This window comes from Melanerpes formicivorus, unplaced genomic scaffold (assembly GCF_026170545.1).
Source record: "Melanerpes formicivorus ecotype bairdi unplaced genomic scaffold, bMelFor1.0.p_v2 SCAF_1, whole genome shotgun sequence".
In the NCBI taxonomy this organism is placed as follows: Eukaryota; Metazoa; Chordata; class Aves; order Piciformes; family Picidae; genus Melanerpes; species Melanerpes formicivorus.
The window spans coordinates 46,492,054-46,514,229 of record NW_027142353.1 but is presented as its reverse complement, the minus strand read 5'-3'; the positions used below and the strand labels follow the sequence as shown (position 1 = coordinate 46,514,229).

General features: G+C 38.3%; 1 protein-coding gene across 7 annotated transcripts in view; it reads left to right on the top strand.

Moving 5' to 3' along the window:
* PUDP (pseudouridine 5'-phosphatase) overlaps positions 1-22,176 on the top strand; it is a 104,231-nt gene that overhangs the window by 18,030 nt on the left and 64,025 nt on the right. For all 7 annotated transcript variants that reach the window (XM_068141735.1, XM_068141770.1, XM_068141753.1 and 4 more), the window contains 2 exons: positions 2,352-2,570; positions 10,858-11,087. In XM_068141735.1, coding sequence (XP_067997836.1) covers positions 2,352-2,570; positions 10,858-11,087 — 449 coding nt within the window. The remainder of the gene's footprint in view (positions 1-2,351; positions 2,571-10,857; positions 11,088-22,176) is intronic.

Here is a 22,176-nt window from a genome sequence, read left to right as displayed (position 1 = left end):
TGTTCTTTTGGAAGGAATGAGGGGAATTCTACAGCAAAGAATAGAACACATCTATTGCTCTTCTGTGGGGAAGCCTAATTTGCTAAGAGGTTTGAACCAATATCCCTTTAATGAGCTCTTAAATCAACAGGCTCCGGGTTGATTTGTATTCACTGGCTGGTACTCATGAATTCTATTCTTTAGAAGTCTGCTTTTCCCTTTAATGCACAATGCTATGCACACACATGCACTATATATATATGTATAGATACACATATTTATATGCTTGATATACAAGCATATAAATTTATGTCACTTTTTTTTATGCTATTATGTTATATGCCTGCAGATAAACATCTCATGGTATATTAGAGAAGTAGGCTTGGGCATTAGAATAGATTGAAAAATCTCACTTTGTGGATTAGTACTATAACATTTAGGCTCTTGTGCATAATTTCAGTTGTGTGTCTTCCTCGTCCTCACTTCCTTAAGCTCCTATAACTGATTTTGAGGTTTGCTGTTAAACTGGGGTTTTATTTGTGCTTTCAGCAATTATGAGTAAGCATACTCATGCATTTTTCAACTAGCTTTCTCAATAACGAGCGTGTGAATGTAATTAGGTTGGGAGGGAACTACAAGACCTTTTGTCACAAATTGCAAGATAGTTTTCTACTAAATAATGTTCTGGGTTTGTGTCTTTTTTTTGTGTGTGGTTTTTTTTCCTTCTTTTTTTCCCCCTTGATTGTTTTGCCAACTCAGAAACCTTCAGCATTAATTTTTCACTGGTTCTGGATGGTTTAAACTAAGGTGAAGGTCTCAGATTCCCAGGGGAAGAAACAGTAAGGATAGAAAAAGAATGGGGAATGAACTGTGCACCATGCTTTATTCAGTGATATAGTCTATTGCTCCCTTAATAATCAGTTTTTTATAAAGCTGTTTTATGTTTCAGTAGGTTGTCATAATGTATTATTTCTTATTTTTTGACATGGAGCTGTAAATGATAAATTGAGAGTAGTCCTATCTTGAATTTTTCTTTGGATTGAGAGGACATTCCTTGTTTGATTCTGAGTTTACTGTTCAGAGGCTATTAGTTTCTCATTTTCTTCTTTTTCACTCCTTACCAAAACCACCAACAAAACTTTCTAAGTTTGTGGATAGGTGTATGTGTTTTATCTTGGCTGTGGTGTTTCCAAAACTCTGTGGCAATTCACATACCGTTTGGTATTGTGGTGAATGTACTGCTGATACCCAGTTATTCTCAGTTATGTGGACATTCCAAGACTTGGTTCAGTTGTGTAGTTGAACAAGCCAAAAACATGCATTGCCTGTAATGAGAGGGATCTGCTAGCTGGACAAGTATACTGGGTCTTTAGCTGTTTTTTTTGGCTCAATGTCAATTCTAGTTACTGAAGAGAAACGTGGAGAAGAGTGCTTTGACAGACAGCAGAGCATGTCTTCTGCACTGCTGTGTGCTCACATGATGGAAGGTGCAATGATGGGAAACGGCCTTGATGTTTCTCATTTGATTTCAGATTGGAATTATCTCCTGATTTCAGGACAAGCATATTCCTGGGCTAAGCGTTAAGTGTCAGACCACAGGGAAGATCTTTGCATATATTGTAGCCATGGGTTCTATGTTTCTTTCTTCAGTCTGTCCTTTTCACAATATCTATATCAAAGCTTGCTCTGTTTTGTATTTTATAAAATACTAGTTTCAGAACTAAAACCACCCTTGACATAGAAACTGATAGTTTTACTGGCAAAATGCAGTCTGAAGTTTACTCTTGCTGGAAACGCCCTGGAAATACAAGTGGGTGTGTTCTGCCTGAGTAATCACATGTAAATCCAGAGGTGCCAGCAGCACTGTAATAATGACTGTAGTGCCTTTGAAGGCACTCTGAAGCTTCCTGTTCAAAGACACTCATAAATAATTAAATCTCTCTTTTTTTTTTTTTTTTTTTAATTTACATGGAATATGTAATGACATCCCTCAAGTACCAAATTTCCTTTCTTTCTTTTCTTTCTCATGCAGAGAATAAATAGAGAATTTTAATTAAGACGCTGCTTGCTAACTTGTGTAGTAAAGAAAGATGATGAAAGAGCAGGTATGGATATTTTTTTGTTGTGATCCTCAGTCATGACAGCAGTGACATCTTGAAATAGCTAGATAGCTATGAGATGATCTTAGAAGTCTAGCTTTCCCCTTGGCAAATAAAGAGTGGCAATTTTGTCCACTTTGTTATGCCCTGTCTCCTGGCAGTTCACTCTGTGACCATTAATGTGGTCCTTCTTGTAAAACTTGATTTGTTAGTTGGCTGTACATGGTTTTAATCCTACTCTTTTTTTTTTTTTTTTTTTTTTTTTTCCCCCAGATACTGAGCGTCTCTATACAGTAGTGTTTGAAGAGATATGTGGTCGTTTTGGAAAGACCTATACCTGGGATGTAAAATCATTGGTCATGGGTAAAAAAGCCCTTGAGGGGGCAGAGATTATTCGAGATGTTCTAGATCTTCCAATAACCAAAGAAGAATTATTACATGAAAGTAAAATGAAGCAGGAGGAGATATTCCATACTGCTGAATTGATGCCAGGTATGTTCTAAATGCTAACCAAGGCAGAATTCTTTAATTTGCCTTCCATAGAGTGGTTTCATCATTCTCTTGTTTAGGAAGTTATACTCAAGTTTGCCTGTTATTTACCTGTTAAAGAAATATTTTATTTGTTAAAGGGTGCCAAAATCTTTATTTTACTCAGAGAACAATTGTTTTTTTTTCCCCTATATGTTTTAAAAGAAGAAAAAAGATTAGGTAAATGAGCATGAAAATTTTTAATTGTTGTTGGCATCTGTGTAACTCAGCAAGTTAATTTTCTTTGGGTATGAACATAATCTGACTTGTTTAATCACAAATACACTTATAAATGTGCAGGCAAGTGTATGAACCCATGGGTTGTTTCAGCTGGGATTAGTGTTGCCTAACCTGAGCCTGAATGGAAGTTAATGGTCATTTATTAATAGTGTAGGATGACTTGGATGTGCTGAGGCTCCGGCAATCTTTTGACAGTTTATAAGCAGGTGAGGTTTTTCTGGTTTTGGTGGAGAGCAATGCTGAGTAATGACCAATGACATTTGAAAAAGTGACTCAAGCAAAGAAACACTTGTTTCTGAGATAGGAGCTATGCACGTGTTTGTGACAACAATTATAACTGTTAATTCCCAGATCAAGTAATTGACAGGTATGTCAGTGATTGTTAAGGATGGCATGGATGTTGTACAAAGATATGATTGGCAAAGCAGTTCCTTCTTTGACAGGCTATATCACATCCATTCCCTTTAATGTGTAACAATTCTGGTTGAGGATGGAATTTTGAGTATTTCAGTATAGTTGAACTGATTGACAAGCTTCAATATATCAGACTGTGGTCAAAATCCAGATTTGATCTATGGAGAGGGTATACCTGTTTCTAGTGTGGAATTTTACAATGACTGTTTGAGAGTTTTTCATAGATTTATTTTCAGTTCCAAAGGAATCTTAAAAAAGGCTGGGTTTGATTTCATTGCAGAAAAGAATTAATCCATGATGATACTGGTAAAAAGACAGGACAGCCATTTGTGCTACTTTTTATAAATATTTCTGTCAGAGTACTGACATTGCTATCTTCAAGGGCAAAATAGTAGCCTTTCTGTTTCTGCAAATGCAGTACCGCATTGCTGGGAAGCAAATAATTAGACACAAGAAAACCATACCTATGTATGTTTACCTATACATGTATATAGGTGTGCTAAAACACCAAACCAATAAACCTCAGAAAGTTCAATTTTCAATGGAATGGTTCCATTCAACCAGCATTCTAGTTTGCTTAACTATTGTTTCCTTCCTTTATTCATGTTGTACTGTTAACTCTTAAACAGATTTCCTGCCTTGTTTGCTTTGCTATTATTATTTTAATGGAAATGAGTCCATGCTAGGCTCTGTGAGGCTATAATGCATATAGATCAGTAGCTAGCTCCAAACTTGGAATGATGCTGTTTGGCTGATATAAAAAATTTTACCTTTGTGTTGTCCTAAAGGGCTGAAAGCCTAAACCTGTCTGCAACACAGTTGGCAGAGGTTCCAAATTCTGTAAAATTTAGTACTTAACATTTTTTTTTTTCTATGGCCAGGGATATGTCAGTATGGTCTGATATGCCAGACCAAAATTAAATTATTGATTTGGTTAACAGAGAGTTTCTGCAGGAGCTTCTGTAGTACTTTTTAGGGAGCAATAAGATAAGATGATAGAATTCTATATTAATAGCCAATTACTTTCCAAATTGGGAAGTAGGTTATTAGTTTGCACCTCCACTTACTTAGCTGAGTGAAAAGATAATATGCCGTTGCAGATAGTACTTTTAGTATCTCAGAACAAAAAAGAAACATGTGGATCTGGAGTTTTCATAGTCTGATCAGATTAATGTCAGTTACGCCAAGTGGTGGATAGCCATACCTCTGTCACACTGTCACCTTCACAGCAGCTAAGCTGTGGGAATTGAGAACAAGTGTAGATAATGAATAGTGCTGTTCCGGTGGGCTTGCAACTCTTGAAGCACACCAAACTACATGAAAAATACTTGTGACAGTTTTAGGCTGTGCCTTTAAGAAAGGGACCTGCTGTGCCTGGCGCATGAGAGCACCCCAAAGCTTCTAATACACAGCAGTAGCACTCCCAACCTGGGTATGACTAGCTGTGAGTAATTAACTAACTGTCTGTTTGGCGTAACTGAGTTTTATATTTTCTTTACATTTGTCTGGAGGCATCTTGCAAGAAATAGGTCTGAATCTGGAGTTCCAGAAGTGATACAAGATAACAACAGTGTTTCTTTCAGTGGCAGACAAACACAAAGCAAGGGATAATACAAAAATCTGAATGTATATGGAATAAAATGAGGCCAAAATTTACATATTGTTCACCATTGAGAAGAACTACATATGACACAGGGCTTGTGTTTGTGTAAAGCTAAAAGGAAAATAAAAACTGCTGTTGTTTTCCACCAATTTAAATTAGCTCTTAGAAGTTATGTATTGCTAATTTTCAATTCATAATGAATAATGTCATTTTATTATAAAACATGATAATTGGAAAAAAAATATTCTGGAAAATAGTTTTGTAATGGCAGATAAGTAAACATATAGGTACTATTGTTAGATCATTTTAATGTAGCATTATTTGGTTTCCTGAACTTTTTCTGTACGTGTTTGTATTAGTCAATGAAAAGGAAGAAGTGACAGGCCAAGGGTTTTGTTGTTCAGTATAAGTCTTAATTTTATTTTGACAGTTGATTTCAATATATTATCACAGTATCACCAAGGTTGGAAGAGACCTCAAAGATCATCAAGTCCAACCTATCACCCTCTTGGTCCGGAGAGGGAAAGGGACTCAGTTCTTTTTGAATATTCCCATGTTGTGAAATTAGAGGCACAAACGGGGCCAAAATATCAACAGCTAGACTGTTTATTACACAAATAAAGTGTATGGATCAGAAGGGGAGAGAGAGAGAATAGAGAGTGAGAGGGAGAATAGGGAGAAGAGGAAAGGAATTATATTACCACACCTCTCACCACCCCCAGGACAGTTTGAGTCTGTGGAGGAAAGGTGCTGCAGGAGATACTGTAAAGAAATGGTGCTGAGGCTTTGGCTGGAGAAGAGATGTGGTCCTCTGGGCAGCCTCTTCAGCTCCATGAGTTGTAGCAGGCAGAACTTAGGACATGGAGAGAGGGTTCAGTCTGCTTCTTCCAGGCTCCATGGCCTCTTTTACATAGAATACATAGAATAAACCAGGTTGGAAGAGACCTTCAAGATCATAGTGTCCAACCCATCAACCAATGCAACCCACCTAAACAACTAACCCATGGCACCAAGCACCCCATCAAGTCTCCTCCTGAACACCTCCAATGACGGCGACTCCACCACCTCCCCGGGCAGCACATTCCAATGGGCAATCACTCTCTCTATATAGAAACTTCTTCCTAACCTAAACCTCCTCTGGCACAGCCTGGCACTGTGTCCTCTTGTTCTGGTACTGGCTGCCTGGGACAAGGGACCAACATCGGCTGGTCTACAACCTCCCTTCAGGTAGTTGTAGAGAGTAATAAAGTCACCCCTGAGTCTCTTCTTCTCCAGGCTAAGCAACCCCAGCTCCCTCAGTCTCTCCTCATAGGGCTTGTGTTCCAAACCCCTCACCAACTTTGTTGCCCTTCTCTGGACATGTTCCAGCAAGTCAACATCCTTCCTAAACTGAGAGGCCCAGAACTGGACACAGTACTCGAGGTGTGGCCTAACCAGTGCAGTGTAGAGGGGCAGAATGACCTCCCTGCTCCTGCTGGCCACACTGTTCTTGATGCAGGCCAGGATGCCATTGTCCCTCTTGGCTGCCTTGGCACACTGCAGGCTCATGTTCAGCCTACCATCGACCAGCACCCCCAGTTCCCTCTCTACCTGGCCGTTCTCCAGCCACTCTGACCCCAGCCTGTAGCATTGCATGGGGTTGTTGTGGCCAATGTGCAGAGCAGCATTGTCCCGGGCTATTCCTTCTTTCCTGCTTTCCTTCTCAGCGGCATGGTCCTTCTTCTGTGTTTTCGGTTCTCCGTTTTTCTTCTGCTCTGCCAGTAGTTGCTCAAGTCTTTTATACAGTTTTTTAGTCCTTAGGTATGTGTCCAAGTATTGTCCCTCAGGAAATCAGGGGCCAGGGAAACATCCTTAGGTAAGTATCCAGGTATCGTTCCCCAGGAAATCTGTCTGTGTATTCCTGTGTGTTTGGGCAGAGGTCTGGATGGAGGGAGGGGGGAGGGGAGGGCGGGCTGCCTCTGCCTCCTCCTTCTCCATCTACCTGTCCACACACTTATTACACATCAGGAAACAGGTGGTGAATCCATTGTCTCACCCTTTCCAGGGTACTTGATGGGTGGTGATTATCTTGCCCTGAAGGCGTGGTGGCTGGGTCCTTGGGCCATTGTTGTAGGCCAGCTGCAGCCCAGTGTTATCATGATGCAATCACAAGGTGATTTGCATCCAGGATTGGTAGACAGGATTCCTACATGGTCTTTGCACCTTCCTTCCAGTGGCTCTGCCCAACACATACTGTCTGAGCAAGCAGCAAGTGATTTTATCCTTGTTGGGTCACACCAGGAGAGTCTCTCTCAACCTCATGACTAGACCATGGCACTGAGTGCCACGTCCAATCCCCTCTTGAACACATCTGGGGATGGTGACTCCACCACCTCCCTGGGTAGCACATTCCAATGGTGAGTGACTCAGTGAAGAACTTTTTCCTCACCTTGAGCCTAAACTTCCCCTGGTGCAGCTTGAGCCTGTGTCCTCCTGTTCTGGTGCTGGTTGCCTGGGAGACGAGACTGAACCCCTCCTGGCTACAACCACCCTTCAGGTAGTTGTAGAGTGCAATGAGGTGTCGCCTGAGCCTCCTTTTCTCCAGGCTAAACAACCTCAGCTCCCTCAGCCTCTCCTCATAGGGCTTGTGCTCAAGTCCTCTCCCCAGCCTCGCTGGCCTTCTCTGGACACATTCACGTGTCTCAGTGTACTCAAGTACACTTGAATATTCCCTGTGATTTCAGCTGAATGTAAAGAGAACACGCATCATATTGGGAATCTAATGGGGGGATAATATTTATTTATTTATTTTTAAGGTGGTGTTTTTTTTTTTTTTTGGTTGGTTGGTTTTTTTTTTTGCTTCAGCTTTCTGAACAAAAGTACTAATCTCTCCCTTTAAAACGCATCTATGATTTTACACAAAATGGCTCCTTTCTATTGTTTTGGTTTGGTTTTATTCTTTTCCCAAAGTTAAACTATCAATTCTTTTCACCTGTTTGTTTTTTTTTTCCAGTAGGCATTGGCATTTTATCATAACATTTAGAGTAATGTAAACTTTTATTTGATTGGTTTTGATGTAAATAAAGTCTTCATTTGATTGAAAAAAAAATCTGTATAGTTATCTGAGATATAATGACAATGTATATGCAAAGGAAAGTTTCTTACAGATCTTTAAAGCAGTTTACCACTATCCATTCTGTTTATGTTCTCTGTAAAAAAGGTACAAGAACTAAGAACCCCCTCAGGTGGCTTAGCTGGTAGCGCATCAGACCCTTAATGGGAAGGTCACAAGTTCAAGCCTGCAGTGGGCAGTAGTGTCCTCCCTACTCTAGTCATGAGGTCTGTGGTGACAGGTTGGACTCGATCTTTGAGGTCCTTCCAACGTTAGGAATACTGAATACCTTCTAGTGAAGAATTATATGCTAAATTATTGGTGCAATAATCATGTCAGTAATCCATGCTGGCAAAGCATCTATAACTATATTGGTAGTAATTGATGCAAATAAATTGTTTTGTTGATCTATAGCTTTTTGTTGATCTATAGCTTTTATAAGGAAATAACTGTGATGAAAATATTTTTTCAACTGCTGCTGCCTTGAGCTTGTGAAGTTATACTAGCAATTCTTCCATATACAATTTAATGTTTTTCCATGCAGCTGATTTTCCTCTCGATAGTTTTTTCCGAACTATTTTGCTATGTTTACACATATGCAGATATGCACTGTTTAAATGGCATATTTTTATTTAAGTGCATTTTCTGAATAATGTAAATTTTTGCTCTCTGCAGCTATTAGGGACAGCTGCATTTTATCTTCCTTGTAACCAGGGAAGCCAAAAAGAAAAAGCAAAAGAAGCACACACAACTTTACACACTGAAACTGTGGCATATGCAGAGGGAATATGAGAGAAGGTAGAGAAACAACATTTCTGTAACAGTGCTTTTCTGTGACTGGCTAAGTCCAATAGAAATGTAGAGTAAACATACAGTTCAAATGAACTAAAAATGTGATGCAGCGGCACTGATGGAAGATCAGCTAATTGAAAAGAGCACAACTTCAGAGAAAACCAACTGTATCATAGCAAGGGCATAGGGCACAGGAAAAGTCTTCTAATGTAATCTTTAAACTTGTTTACACACATGATTTTTTTTTTTTATAGTGAGATCATTTTGAGATTATTTAGAATACATTCTTTCCAGTATATGAATTTTATTTTTTAAAAAGACATGTTTAGGCTGCTGCTTTACATTAATGGAAGTACTAAGCTATCTTAATTTAATACTTGTATCACATGTTTCCAAATGAAATATTTAATTTTTAATAATCTATATCTGGAATAAAACACCACCACTTTTATTTAGCACTGTGTTTCAGTGAGAGGATTGAGCACTTGCATATTGCTAGTATATAGCCATTTAAGGGGGCATAGGAAGGCTGTTCAATGGGTGATGCATTGACATTAGTGGGGGAATAACACTTGTTATTTCTGTCCAACTGGAATCCTACATGTAGGATGTAGTACATAAATACACATGTAATATCTGTATTTATAATTTAAAGACTGTCTCCAAATACAAGCATGGAGGTGTAAATGTCAGTTATTAATTGGTTGATTAGATTATGGAGAATAAAGAAATCTGCAGAGGGCCGCATCTACAGGTCATATTTCCAGATGAATGGGCTAGTTAATGCAATTATTTGCTAATCTACACACTGTATTATCAGTGATAATTATTACTTATCACATATGGTCATGTGACTATACTTGGGGAAAAAATACTGTAGATAAGATTGTTATTTACAAACTTGTCAAAATAGAGCATAAAGGCTGAATCACATGGGGAATGTAAATCAGAGATGATGCGGTGGCAAATACAAGAATTGAATTAACAGGAGTAGGAATGTTTGGAGGAGCAGGGACGAGATGCAAGTATGACAGTAAATCTGGAGTGAGGAAATAGCTTTAGTATAACCAGGCATGAAAAATAGAATAAGAATTCAAGCAGATGGAAGATGAAGACAAAGAATTGCTCACAATTTGCTTCCAAGAGTCCAAATCAGCTAGGGGCTTATCTGCTTGAATCTAGTATCATGTGCCAAGCACAGTTTGAATTCATGCCAAGAATCAGAGCTGAAATGCTTTACAAAAATGGAAGAATTTTCTCCCGTGAATTGGTAAAGACCCAGACATCCATTGTTTTCCATTAGACACTGGTAATTGTTTGTCTGCAAGAGGTATCCAGCATTTAGAATGCTGTGGCCAAGAAGCACTGAAACCTCTGCACAGGAGACTCAACACTTGTACCAAATAATGAAATATGTTTTCCTTCTACACATTCTGTTGTGTTTTCACTGTTGACTGCATTAACCTTCCCTAGAAGACTGTATCAAATTGAAGTGTCTACCCATTAGGCTTGAGGTGTTCATTACTCTGGGTTCACAGCATGAATAGATGCAGCTCTGCTATTAACAACTGAGACTGACAGCTCCCCTCTTGGCCCAGTGTTACTTGCTTTAGTAATTGCAAAAGAGAGAAACTGAACTCTCTTAGGGGCTGATTTAAGCCAGTTGGGTATCTGCTGCAGAAACAAAAACTATACCATTCAGTGAAAAGACTGCATTTCTTTGTTTTGTTTTGTTTTTTCCAGGAGCATAGCTGTGTATAAAAGCAAACGTTCTCCTGTGTGCTTCTCTCTTACTTACAGAGAGTTTGAAATAATAAACATGCATGATGTCAGGGTTATTACTTAATGAAATTCTAGTGAGTGTATCTGTGCAATGATGTTGAACATGTTTGTGGCATATTTTGAGAAAGCATTGTTTGATGACAGAACAAATACATACCTTGAGGAGTGTTCCATGATTTTTGTGTGGAGCAGGAACATTTCATATATAGCAAGAATTTTCTTCTACACTGACTGATTGAAAACAACAATGTTGAAATACTGCTAAATATGTTCTATATCAATACTAATATACTTGCATATATATATAAATGTATATGTATGTCTTGCAGGAGTTGATAAGCTGATCCGCCATTTACACAAACACAATGTACCCATAGCTGTTGCCACCAGCTCAGCTGAAGCCACATTTCAGATGAAAACAACCAGGCACAAAGACTTCTTTGCTCTTTTTCATCATATTGTGTTGGGAGATGACCCTGAGGTGAAGCATGGCAAGCCAAATCCTGATGCATTTCTAGTTTGTGCTAAGAGATTTCATCCTTCTGCACCGCCAGAGAAGGTAAGGAGGAGAGGGAACAATGTAATGGAAAAGTTAACAGTATTCTGTTTGAGCTATATTTGGATTAATTTTTGTTTGTTTTTTGTTTATTTTGGTTTGTTTGGTTTTGTGTTTTTTTTGTTTGGTTTTGGTTGTGTGGTTTCGTTGTGGTTTTTTTGGGGTAATAGATTAGAATTTAATGTAAACATTATCATAGTGTCAGTCAGGGTTGGAAGGGACCACAAGGATCATCTAGTTCCAACCCCCCTGCCATGGGCAGGGACACCTCACACTAGATCAGGCTGGCCAGAGCCCATTCACTCTCATGGTGAAGAACCTCCTCCTCACATCCAGCCTGAATCTCCCCACCTCCAGCTTCATTCCATTCCCCCTAGTCCTATCACTACCTGATATCTAAGTCCCTCCACAGCCTTCTTCTTACTGTGATATCAGACTAAATGTAAAGATTTCACTTTCTTTAATCAAAGAAAAGCTAAAATTGCCACTTAGAGCTTTGTAAAGTTGATTAGAATTCTAGTAAATTTGATGGTAATTCTTCCAGTTCATAAACCTGATTCAACGGTAGAAATATCATCAGTCTCTGGACATGTTCCAGCATGTCCATATCCCTCTTGTAGTAGGGGCTCCAGAACTGGAGGCAGTACTCCAGGTGGGGTCTCACCAGAGCTGAGTAGAGGGGGAGAATCACCTCCCTTGACCTGCTAGCCACACTTCTCTTGATGCAGTAAAAGTCTTGAGGAAAAAGGTTACACAAATACATAAAAAATGATTAGCTACGATTTTGCAGCCATTCATACCACTTTGTCACCCAGAGTATAAGTTATTACTTGTATTGCATGGGAATATAAAGTGAACTAACTTTGATGCCATGTGGCATATTATGAACAGCATTAACTAAACTGGATTTGGATTTATTTATTTATTGATTCATTGATTGCTTGACATTCTCTGTATGTGCATCAATGTAATTTGGAAATCTAGATGTTCAGAAAAGATACACCAAGTGTATGTGATCATGTTCATGCAGATGGTGGGTATATGGACATGTTAGGTACTTGTGTGAGTAGTCCTTGCATACATGATTGTGACCGATTTTGAAGAATCTGAACAACAGGGCTGTTAATCTCACTTAGTCATGTAGTTACGAATTTTGAACATGTTAATACTTGACTGAGAGCAAGTATTGCATAGCAGTCCATGGTTTTGGAGGGAGTAAGATGACTTGAAAAGAAGTTTGAAGAATAGCATAATGTTGCTTTCATAAAAAGAAAAAAAATCTCACTTGCTTCACAGTATATCTAGTGAGCAAAATACCAAGTTATGTTCCTGTAATGTTCATGATATTATGAGTCAGGGTGAGAGGTGCATAATGCATGCTTTTCAACTGGTTGAAGATGTGGCTGTGAGCTGTTCTGTAATAAAGAAAATAACAGAAAGTATTGAGAATTTATATAAAGCTGAGTCATAACTGGTATCTGAAGGAGAGGTATAGAAATGGAATCTCAACTGTATTAATGATGAATGGTTATTTCACATGAGGAGCCTCTTAGTTTATTTGACTCTATTTAAAAAAAAGTCATAAGGTGGTGAAAGCTGAAAAGGACAAGAACAAAAACAGAACAAAAAGACCCAAAACCCCAAACCACATAACCCCCAAAAAATCCAAACAAAAACCACAGTGACACTCTGTGCTGTAGCTATTTTTGTTTATTCAGCAGTAAGTAGCCTTAGCTGTGTTAGCAATGAAATAATAAGTGAAGATAATAGTAGCATCTATATTACATTTAATTTAAACTTTAAAGCTATTAATTTTTGAGTGTTAATGGTAGTTTGTGTAGTGATTTTGTTTAACCTTTCTTTGAAGAAGAGCACAAATAAGCTTTTCCTTTGCATGAAGTTTAACAGCATTCAGAATTCTAAGTGCAGGTAATTCAGCTAAGCCTTTTTGTAGTTATGTCTATAAAAGTTGCAAATGTCAAAGTGTAGGAATTTAACACATGCACAGAACTCCCAAGAAGTAAAATAAAGCAGTACCTGCAAAAGTATCTGAAACCTTCTTAACTAGCTGCAGTGTAGTGATGGCTTCTGTAGTGTTTACTCTCATGCAATGAACTCAGTAGAGCTATAGGTTTGGATTTCATGCTGAAAATCAGTAACATGCAAGTTTGCAGCTAAGTATGAGGTAGTATAGTTAGTGTTTGCATAGGCAAACTCAAAGGAAACATTACTAAAGCAATGTGTTTGGTCATTAGGCCCATGCATCTATGTTATGTGTGATTTTAATGTTTTCTGTTGAGTTAGATTTACTCTGACCCACAGCTGAACATTGCAAAAGGTTTATTGGAGCTTTATGTAGGCTTAAGCCTACATAAAAGCTTGATATGCACTTGGAGAGGACTTCAACTTCCTGTTAAGGCAACCTAGTACACGCCAAAACTATCAAGTGAAAGAAACCATTAGGTAGCAATTGAAGACTGTCATATTTGCTTCAGAACTTCACTGCTGCTCCAGGAGAAAAATACAATGTAGCCATACAAGGCCAAACCTAATATGTACCTGTGTTGACATACCAGCCTGTGACCATTGCCATACAGGCATACTTCTACAAATAGGCACTTGTGAAATTATATGAAAATAAGTATGATGTCTACTGTCATTGAGGGATGCCATAATTGTCCATCTGGAAATTTAAATGTTGACTTTTTGGTTTGCACTCTCTGCTTAACAAGGAACTTAATAAACACAATCATCAAGCCCCAATGCAGGAATTTCAAACTAGGTACACTCTGCAGATTTACTCTAGGTCTTAGTGTCTTCTGGTGCATGAAGTTTTGTATGAAATTCCAATATTGGTAGCAGTGCACTGTCATATGAGTAATGAATTAAATCAGTCAGGTAATCAAGATGTGATCTGCATATTAAATATTGGTAATTTTGTCTTTTTTAAATCTTTCAAGTATACAGATGCAACTTGTATACAACACACCTGTAGACGTACATATGTGGAAGTATATGTGCTTGGATATTGAAGAAATTTCAGGACAGAATGTTCAAAACACTCCATTCCATACATTTTTAGACAGTTGGGAAAAAAAATCTTAAGTATTTTTGTTTGGACTGTTTTCCAACCTTTATGTCATCATCATTTGGACATATATATATTTTCATATTTTTCTAGAATTTGTTACTTAGTGGTTTTCTATGTTTCAAATTTTTATGAGTATTCCTTTTAAGGGAACCTTTATAATGTGATACAGTAGCAAAATATGAATTTCATTGATGATACCATTGTGAAGTTTGGTAAATTCAGCATATGCCAGTGGATGTCAAAGACAACCAGGAAATAAGAAGATTAGGAAAAATGTGGGCTTGTTGCTGAATGAAATGGGGGACTTTATTGTGCAAAACATGAAAATGACTGAAGTGCTGAATGTAGCAAGACAGATATGCCAGGTCCCAGACTGGAGACTGGGAAAAGTGCTCAAAGACTGGAGGAAAAACTAATGCCACTGCTTTCTTGAAGAAGGGCAAAAAGGATGATGCAGGGAACTACAGGCTGGTCAGCCTCACCTCAATCACAGGAAAGATGGTGAGGTAGATGATCCTGAAAACCATTTCCAGGCACTGTAAGGACAAGTAAATCATCAGGAGCAATCAGCATGGCTTTGCCAAGGGGAAGTCATGCTTCACCAAGATGATAAATTTCTACAATGAAGTGACTGGCCTGGTAGATGAGAAGGAAAGAAGTGACTGTTGTCTACTTGGAGTACTCTAAGGCCTTTGATACAGTCTCCCATAAGATTCTCTAGAGAAACATTTATGGGCCAGATGAGCAAACAGTGAAGTGGGTTGAAAACTGAACAGCTGATGCCAGAGGACAGTGATCAGCAGTGCAAAGTCTAGTTGGATGCCAGTGACCAGCGGTATGCCCCAGGGGTCAATATTGGGTTCAGTCCTGTTTGACATTATCATTGGTGATTTGGTTGGTGAGGCAGTTTGATAAAAAAGATGAGAATGCTCTGGGGGCGCTTACTAATGTATATGAATACATGAAGAGAGAGCATATAGACAAGAGAGACAAACTCGTGCCATTAGTGCCCAGTGACAGAACCAGAGGCAATGGGCACAACAAACTTATGTGGCTATGTCTAGGCAGAAGGAAGCGCTTTTTTACTCTAAAGGTGACTAAGCACTGGCACAGGTTGCCCAGTCAGGGAGTGGAGTCTCCCTGCTTGGAGATATTAAAAATCCATTTTGTCATTGTCCTGGGCAGCAGGCTTTAAGTGGCTCTGCTTGAGCAGGGATGTTAGACCTGTTGAGGTCCAGGGGTCCCGTCCATCCTCAACCATACTGATTTAATGATGCACTTTACAGATTTGATAGGGGGAAAAAAAAATCAACCACCAACCAAACAAGAGAAACAAGAGTATTTTCTAAATACTATTTTTTCTGTTCCATTTTGATTTAAATTGCACAAATTAAAATCATGCTTTTAGAATTTGTAAAACTTATGAAAAGTCTTCTGAAGTAAAAATTAATACTCTTAACAGCTTTGACATTTGTATGTTTCTATGTGTATTTGTATATAAAACATACATATATATATCAACCGTAACTTTTCAATATTGTCTTGAAGCATACTAACAAAAATGTTATGCTACTAAACTTTTTAAAGCTATGACTCTGACTCTAACTTGGAGCATTTATGCATATTTCTAATATACTCACATCATTAAAAACATATTAATTAATTATTTATCTACCTGATGTGGTGAGTCAAGGACTTTCTTTCCAGTGTTTTGATGGTTTTGCCTGTAGCTTTTCTGTAAAATGAAGGACATGATTACTAGTGATAATTTCAAAACAAATACAGTTTATACCCCTTGTTTAAAAAGAGGAAAAGATTGTAGTAATACAAATGGTTTTAACTGTCTTATGAAGAATCAGTCTATTCTATTGAAAAAGTTCCAAGTGATATAATTTAAAGCACAATTTCTTTGTACTTTCTTCCATTTCTAATTCATTAATTGATGCCATAGTTATTAATAATCTCTGTACCAAATCTAGTGAGAGCTCATTAAAATTTTTCAGACTGATTAAATGGCATTAGGATTTATGAGTCTCAGTAGACTTTTTATTTCATAGGAAAGAGAAGTTCAAAGATAAATTTTATAAGGCTTTTTTGCTACAAAATACATAGCAAAATAGTAACAGATTCAGAACATTATGACCATTTTGTAATTTTAGTCTATATTGTAGAAGGAAAACAGGGTGAAGAAGACTGATTTAGCACTTAATGTGACTGTTATTGTTGTGAGCTTGTGTTAAAAGGATGCCAAAACCTATTTTTTATTTCTTATTCTTCCATTTTTTCCCCTATTCTAAGGTGGTGGTTTTGTTGGTTTTTTTCCGCCTTCAACTGCCCCACTTTTAGTGTATGCATGCAGTGTATATATTTCACTTATGATTTTCAGATAAAGTTATTAGTGAAGTTTCTGTAATTCTGTGTGTATTTCTGGAGATGTAGTTTATTAATAATACTTTAAATAAGGTACAGAAATACAAAGGCATGAACAGCTGTTCTAGTTGGTGTGCTGAACTGTAAATTGGAATTCCTGCTGTTGAAATAAAATATTTTAGTCATCAAAAATCTACCCTTTTTCCATTTTATAAATTTGACTTGAACTCTTTCTTGAACACTTACAGTTCACAAATCAGACATTTTACTGTAGAAATAACAAAAGCATTATATGTAAATGTATATAGACATTTTTCAGCTTAGTTCAAACCTACATCAATGGCTGTCTCTTCAACCTTGGCTCTAGATGGTCCTTTAAATAGTCCTGTGTTACCAGTTTTTCCTCAGCTGACACATTCTTCTAAACAGCTGTTCATGGTTTAAGCCATTTTGATGTACCCAGGCTGTGCTGTCTTATCTCCTCAGACTGACAATTTTAGTAGTTATTGCCAGTCTGTCTAGCTTATTGCTAGATATTTGGGTTTTTTCCAGTCATACAGCCTGTGCTTGTAATGATCATAGTACATATGACTTTTAAAGCATTGGGCTGCATTCAGTGGGATAGGTGAAGAAGCATGTGCAGTAGATCACTTCTGTTCACTGTCTGTACAGAAGCAGATCCAGCACATGCCACTTACTACATGAAGAGGCATCAGCATTGCTCCTTGACTCTTTCTAGCTTCCACTGCATTTTGAGGTGGAAAGCAGAATTCAGACTTTTCTTTTGGAAGCCATTTGACTTTCTTCTCACTACTGATATAATTACAGTTCATTAACTAAAATTAGGCAGTTGATGGGTTAGAGCAAATGAAGAACTTCATATGTCATCTCTTTGTTGGTGCCAACTCCTGTGTAGCCAGGCAGTTAGTATGCTGTTTGAAGATCTGGGATAGTTGAGTGTTTCTGGTGTGTGTGTTTTCTTGCTAGGCTCACAAACTGTGCCTTTGAAATTCCTTACCTGCAAGTTTGTGCTCTCTCTATTTTTGTTAGCCTTGCATCCTGTGCTGCACAGTGGCCAGCTTCCAAACAGCAGAGAAGACTTGCTATTGGCAGAAATGATTTGTATGGTGGTGATGGTTCTCCCTGGGAGATGGTGGGACTGCTGGCTTCAGTACCACAAGAAATTGAAACACTGTTCCTGCATATACACAGCATACTTAAGTTTTCAGCAGAAAGTGGAGTTCACTCCATTGACAAAATTAAATCACATAGGTCAATTTTTACCATTGCCATACAATCAATAAAATTGGAAGAGACCTCAGAGATCAAGTCCAACCTGTCACCCAACACCTCACAACTAACTAAACCACAGCCTCAAGTGTCACATCCAGTCCCTCCCTGAACACCTCCAGGGATGGTGACTCCACCACCTCCCCAGGCAGCACATTCCAATGGCTAACAATTCTCTCTGTGAGGAACTTTCTCCTCACCTCCAGCCTAAACCTCCCCTGGTGCAGCTTGAGACTGTGTCCTCTTGTTCTGGTACTGGTTGCCTGGGAGAAGAGACCAACCCCCACCTGGCTAAAACCTCCCTTCGGGTAGTTGTAGAGAGCTGTAAGGGCTCGCCTGAGTCTCCTCTTCTCCAGGCTAAACAACCCCAGCTCCCTCAGCCTCTCCTGATAGGGCTTGTGCTCGAGGCTTCTCCCCAGCCTGTGGCATGATTGGGAGGTGACTGAAGTATGTTGCATCATTTGTGTTGTTCCATGCAGACTTACCCGTAAGTGTTGAGAGTGGACAGCAAGTGAAATATGAAAGGGTATGGATGTAGACTTCAGAACAGGACATTTCTACTTGTCTACCCTCTAAGCAAGATGAGAATCCAAGTTCAGTAGGAACCTCCCTTTCTGACTAGAAGGGGTTTTGTTCTTGGGTTTTTTTCACTTTCATGTATCCATAAAAAATTGCCCAATTTAACCACTTGTGTCTGATTCTCAGGAACTAAGCTAACTCTTGCAGTTAGTCTTTTGTAAAGCATAATTGGAAAAGTAGTCCCAGCACATTGCTAAAATGTTAAGAAAAATGGGCTCCGTAGAGAACCTAAAAGCAATGTGGGAGTTCTATTTTCTCTTTAAGAGGAGGTCATCCTTATCTTCTCTGTTGTGTGGAATACGTCCTCAAAAAAATGAGGAAGATGGCTTTTGGAGCACTTTCCAGCCTAAGGAGTTCAATCTTCCAGTTTTAGGGTTTTCTTGAAGATCATCCTAGTTACCACATGGTACACCAGCTGTTTGCTCAGGAAGGTTCTCAACTAGAATTTTTTCCTGATTTCATAAAGCCTTTAATTTCTTTCTCTGCTTTTGTGGGGTACCACAAAATAGCAACCAGCAGGAACCAATGACTTCTCTTACATTTTCCCCCCACTCCTGTTGGGAGAAGCTATGGATTTCAGGCAGACACTGGACAAATGTAGTGGATTAAATTATTAGGAAGCTACTACTTTAAATTGTCTAGTAGGCAAAAAGTAAGTAGATACTGAACTATGCAGAGTTTAGTGTCTTAAGACATTAATCTTGAAATACCAATCTAGTTTATATCTTGGAATGTAAAGTTCACAGCACTCCAGTGGAATGTATGTTTTATGTGATATGTTGCTGGACAGTCTGGCTGAATTCATGCACCTTCCTCAGCTTCTAAATAGTCTTAAGCGTGTAGCCCTCCTTGGTGTGTCTCAGGCTTGATAATAAAATCTGTGACTATTAAGTGCAGCTTCTAGTTTTAAAAGTGTAACAGACATGACTGTGAGACAAGAACATGAAATATTTTGCCAAATCTAAAAATCCATGACTTCTAAAGATCTGCTATACACATCTAAGTTTTCCCTAAACCCATAATAGGCCACTATTTTATAACTACAGGACAATTAAATGGAGGAGACAGTTATAAAGTTGCTTGCTTTGTTTTAATTACAGTTGTCATGCTCTCAGTTCACATTGTTAATTTTGATTCTCCCTCTTATCTTGAGGCATGTGTACTTGTCTGCACACCCCCCCCCATTTCCTTCACCTCCCTCCCCTCCTCTACACCCCCCATACTGGCAGTCTTTATTATATATTTGAGGAATAAAAATTAGATGTTGCATGGCTTGAAAGTAATTTACCTCCTAAGTGTTCCAGACATTGCCCTTGTTACTGCAGTGCATGTTTATTTATGAATGTATTTGTCTTATGGAGATGAAAAAAAGCCATTAATATTCCATGGGAAAAAATCTGGTCAAAGTTTGCTTTCACTTAGCATACCTGATTGGAAAAGGAAAGAGAGATTATAATTGGTTCTTAGTCTTTGGGGTACCCTACTTGAGGGGTTTGGAGCCAGGAATATTTTTAGTTTTTGTTTCCTTGCATTTGTCTTGATAATATATCAAGTAGATGTTAGGGGACTTGATGAAATGTGATGCAGAACAACAAATTATATTCTTCAGCCTTCTTAGCTTCTACATGAGGCGAGTATGTAAGTACAAAGAAAGTGGTACACCTCCAAAATCTAAAAGCATTATATTCAGACTATCTGGTCACTGGAGATGTGTCGCTAATTGGTTTAGGGAACCCATTATGGGTATTATCATGTATTAATTATACATGATAAGTAGTAAAAAAGAGGAGGGAAAATCCTTCTTTTATGATAAATTGCCTACTGAAAAAAACACAAAACCCAAACAAACCCAACCCCCCCAAAAAAAGACAAAGACACAGAAAAAAAAAACAACACAAAAACAACAACAAAAGCCCACAGTTTTGAATGTCTTTTGGGTTATAGAAAACATCAATAAATTCTCTTACAAAAAGATACAGTTCACTGATTTTCTCTGTATCTCAAATTACCTTTGTAATCACCCCACAGCTGCTTGTGGCAATACTTTTCAACAGTTTCACAACAAAGAATGAAGAACAATGAATTGCATTGATAGCAGTTTGTTTCTTCATAAGGTATTGTCATGGGGAAACCTATGGATACCTTTAAGGCTAAGGTAAACTGTGTGTTAGTTTAATGCAGTAAGGCTGGGGACAAAAGGGTTAATTTCCTTTTATTTTTTATTTTTTTTAATTTGTTTTTGTGTGTAAGATATTTGTTCTTTGTGGAGATGCAGTTTAGGGTAACTTTCAGAAATCTTGTATTCATGGTAAGGTTCTGCTTATTCTGTTGTAGGGTAAAGAAGTTACAGGAGTCTGAATTCTTGGCATAGTTGCAGAAAACCTGCATACAGGACCATCAGTTAACACCAGCAAACAGGGCAAAACATTTTCCTCAGGCTGATTGCTGTATCACAAAATAAGTGCATTTACATGAGATGAATACAAAGCATGTTCCATAAAACAATGTTTGAATTTTTTTTTTTTTTTTTTTTTTGCTATTATTGTAATGGACCGGTGGTTTAAAGATAAAAGATGTTGCAGCACACACAGGAGCTGAAGAAGTGACAGCTTATCTGCTCAAAAAGGGATGCTTAGTATTTCCATTCCAGCATCTCTTTATCTTAGAATAATAGTGTGATTCAAAGCCAAGAAAGAAATGGTTCAAGTTAAGCTTGAGTAAGGCTGAAGTGATTCTCATTTAAAGCAGAAAACAATTCCACGTGGGAAGAAGTGCTGTCCTCCAATTCCAACAAAGCAAGCTCTTCATTTTTATCTCAATAGCATTGAATATAGGAATTGCTGTTCTTGCTTGGATTGTTTCGATTTTGCTGGGTACCATCTCTGATTACAGGTAATATCAGAGGCTTTTAGCTAGAGGGGGTTAATTTGTCCACTTAAATTCTGTTTCTCCATATCATGTAATTGAAAGCTTTATAACAACACTGCTACCACAAAGGGCTTTAGTAGCTCATTCACTGTATTCATTTTTAACTTGGTGTCAATGACTACGTGAGATAGTATCATAGTATCAGTCAGGGTTGGAAGGGACCACAAGGGTCATCCAACCCCCCTGCCATGGGCAGGGACACCCCACACTAGATCAGGCTGGCCAGAACCTCATCCAGCCTGGTCTTAAATACCTCCAGGGACGGGGCCTCAACCACCTCCCTGGACAACCCATTCCAGTGCTTCACCACTCCCATGGTGAAGAACTTCCTCCTCATGTCCAGCCTGAATCTCCCCACCTCCAGCTTCATTCCATTCCCCCTAGTCCTATCACTACCTGAATAGTGAGTTCAGATTGTGAGTTCAGTAAATCTTCTGCATGAATTCTAAATTTATCACCCTTTAAATTCATTGAATGCCATCTTTTTCTACTTTTTGTTTGTTTTTGTTATGAATGATAAAGGTAAATAGTTGATCTACCACTTATTTTAAGGTTTACTCATCCCTTTTTACTTCTTGCTCCACAAATAAAACACTGTATAGTCTGGTCAGACTCTCAACATTTGAAAGTGTTATGTTTTGAATTTTTTGGAGGTGCTGGAGGGTGGTGGTGGGTGATTTGCTGGTTGTTCTATTGTTTCAGATTTGTTTTTACTATTAAGCATTCTAATTGCAGTTCTTCAGACCCTCCCTATCAAAAATATTTTAACATACACTAATGCCTGTGGCATACAGTACATAGAGTATTCCAGATAAGACAGCATTATATATGCCT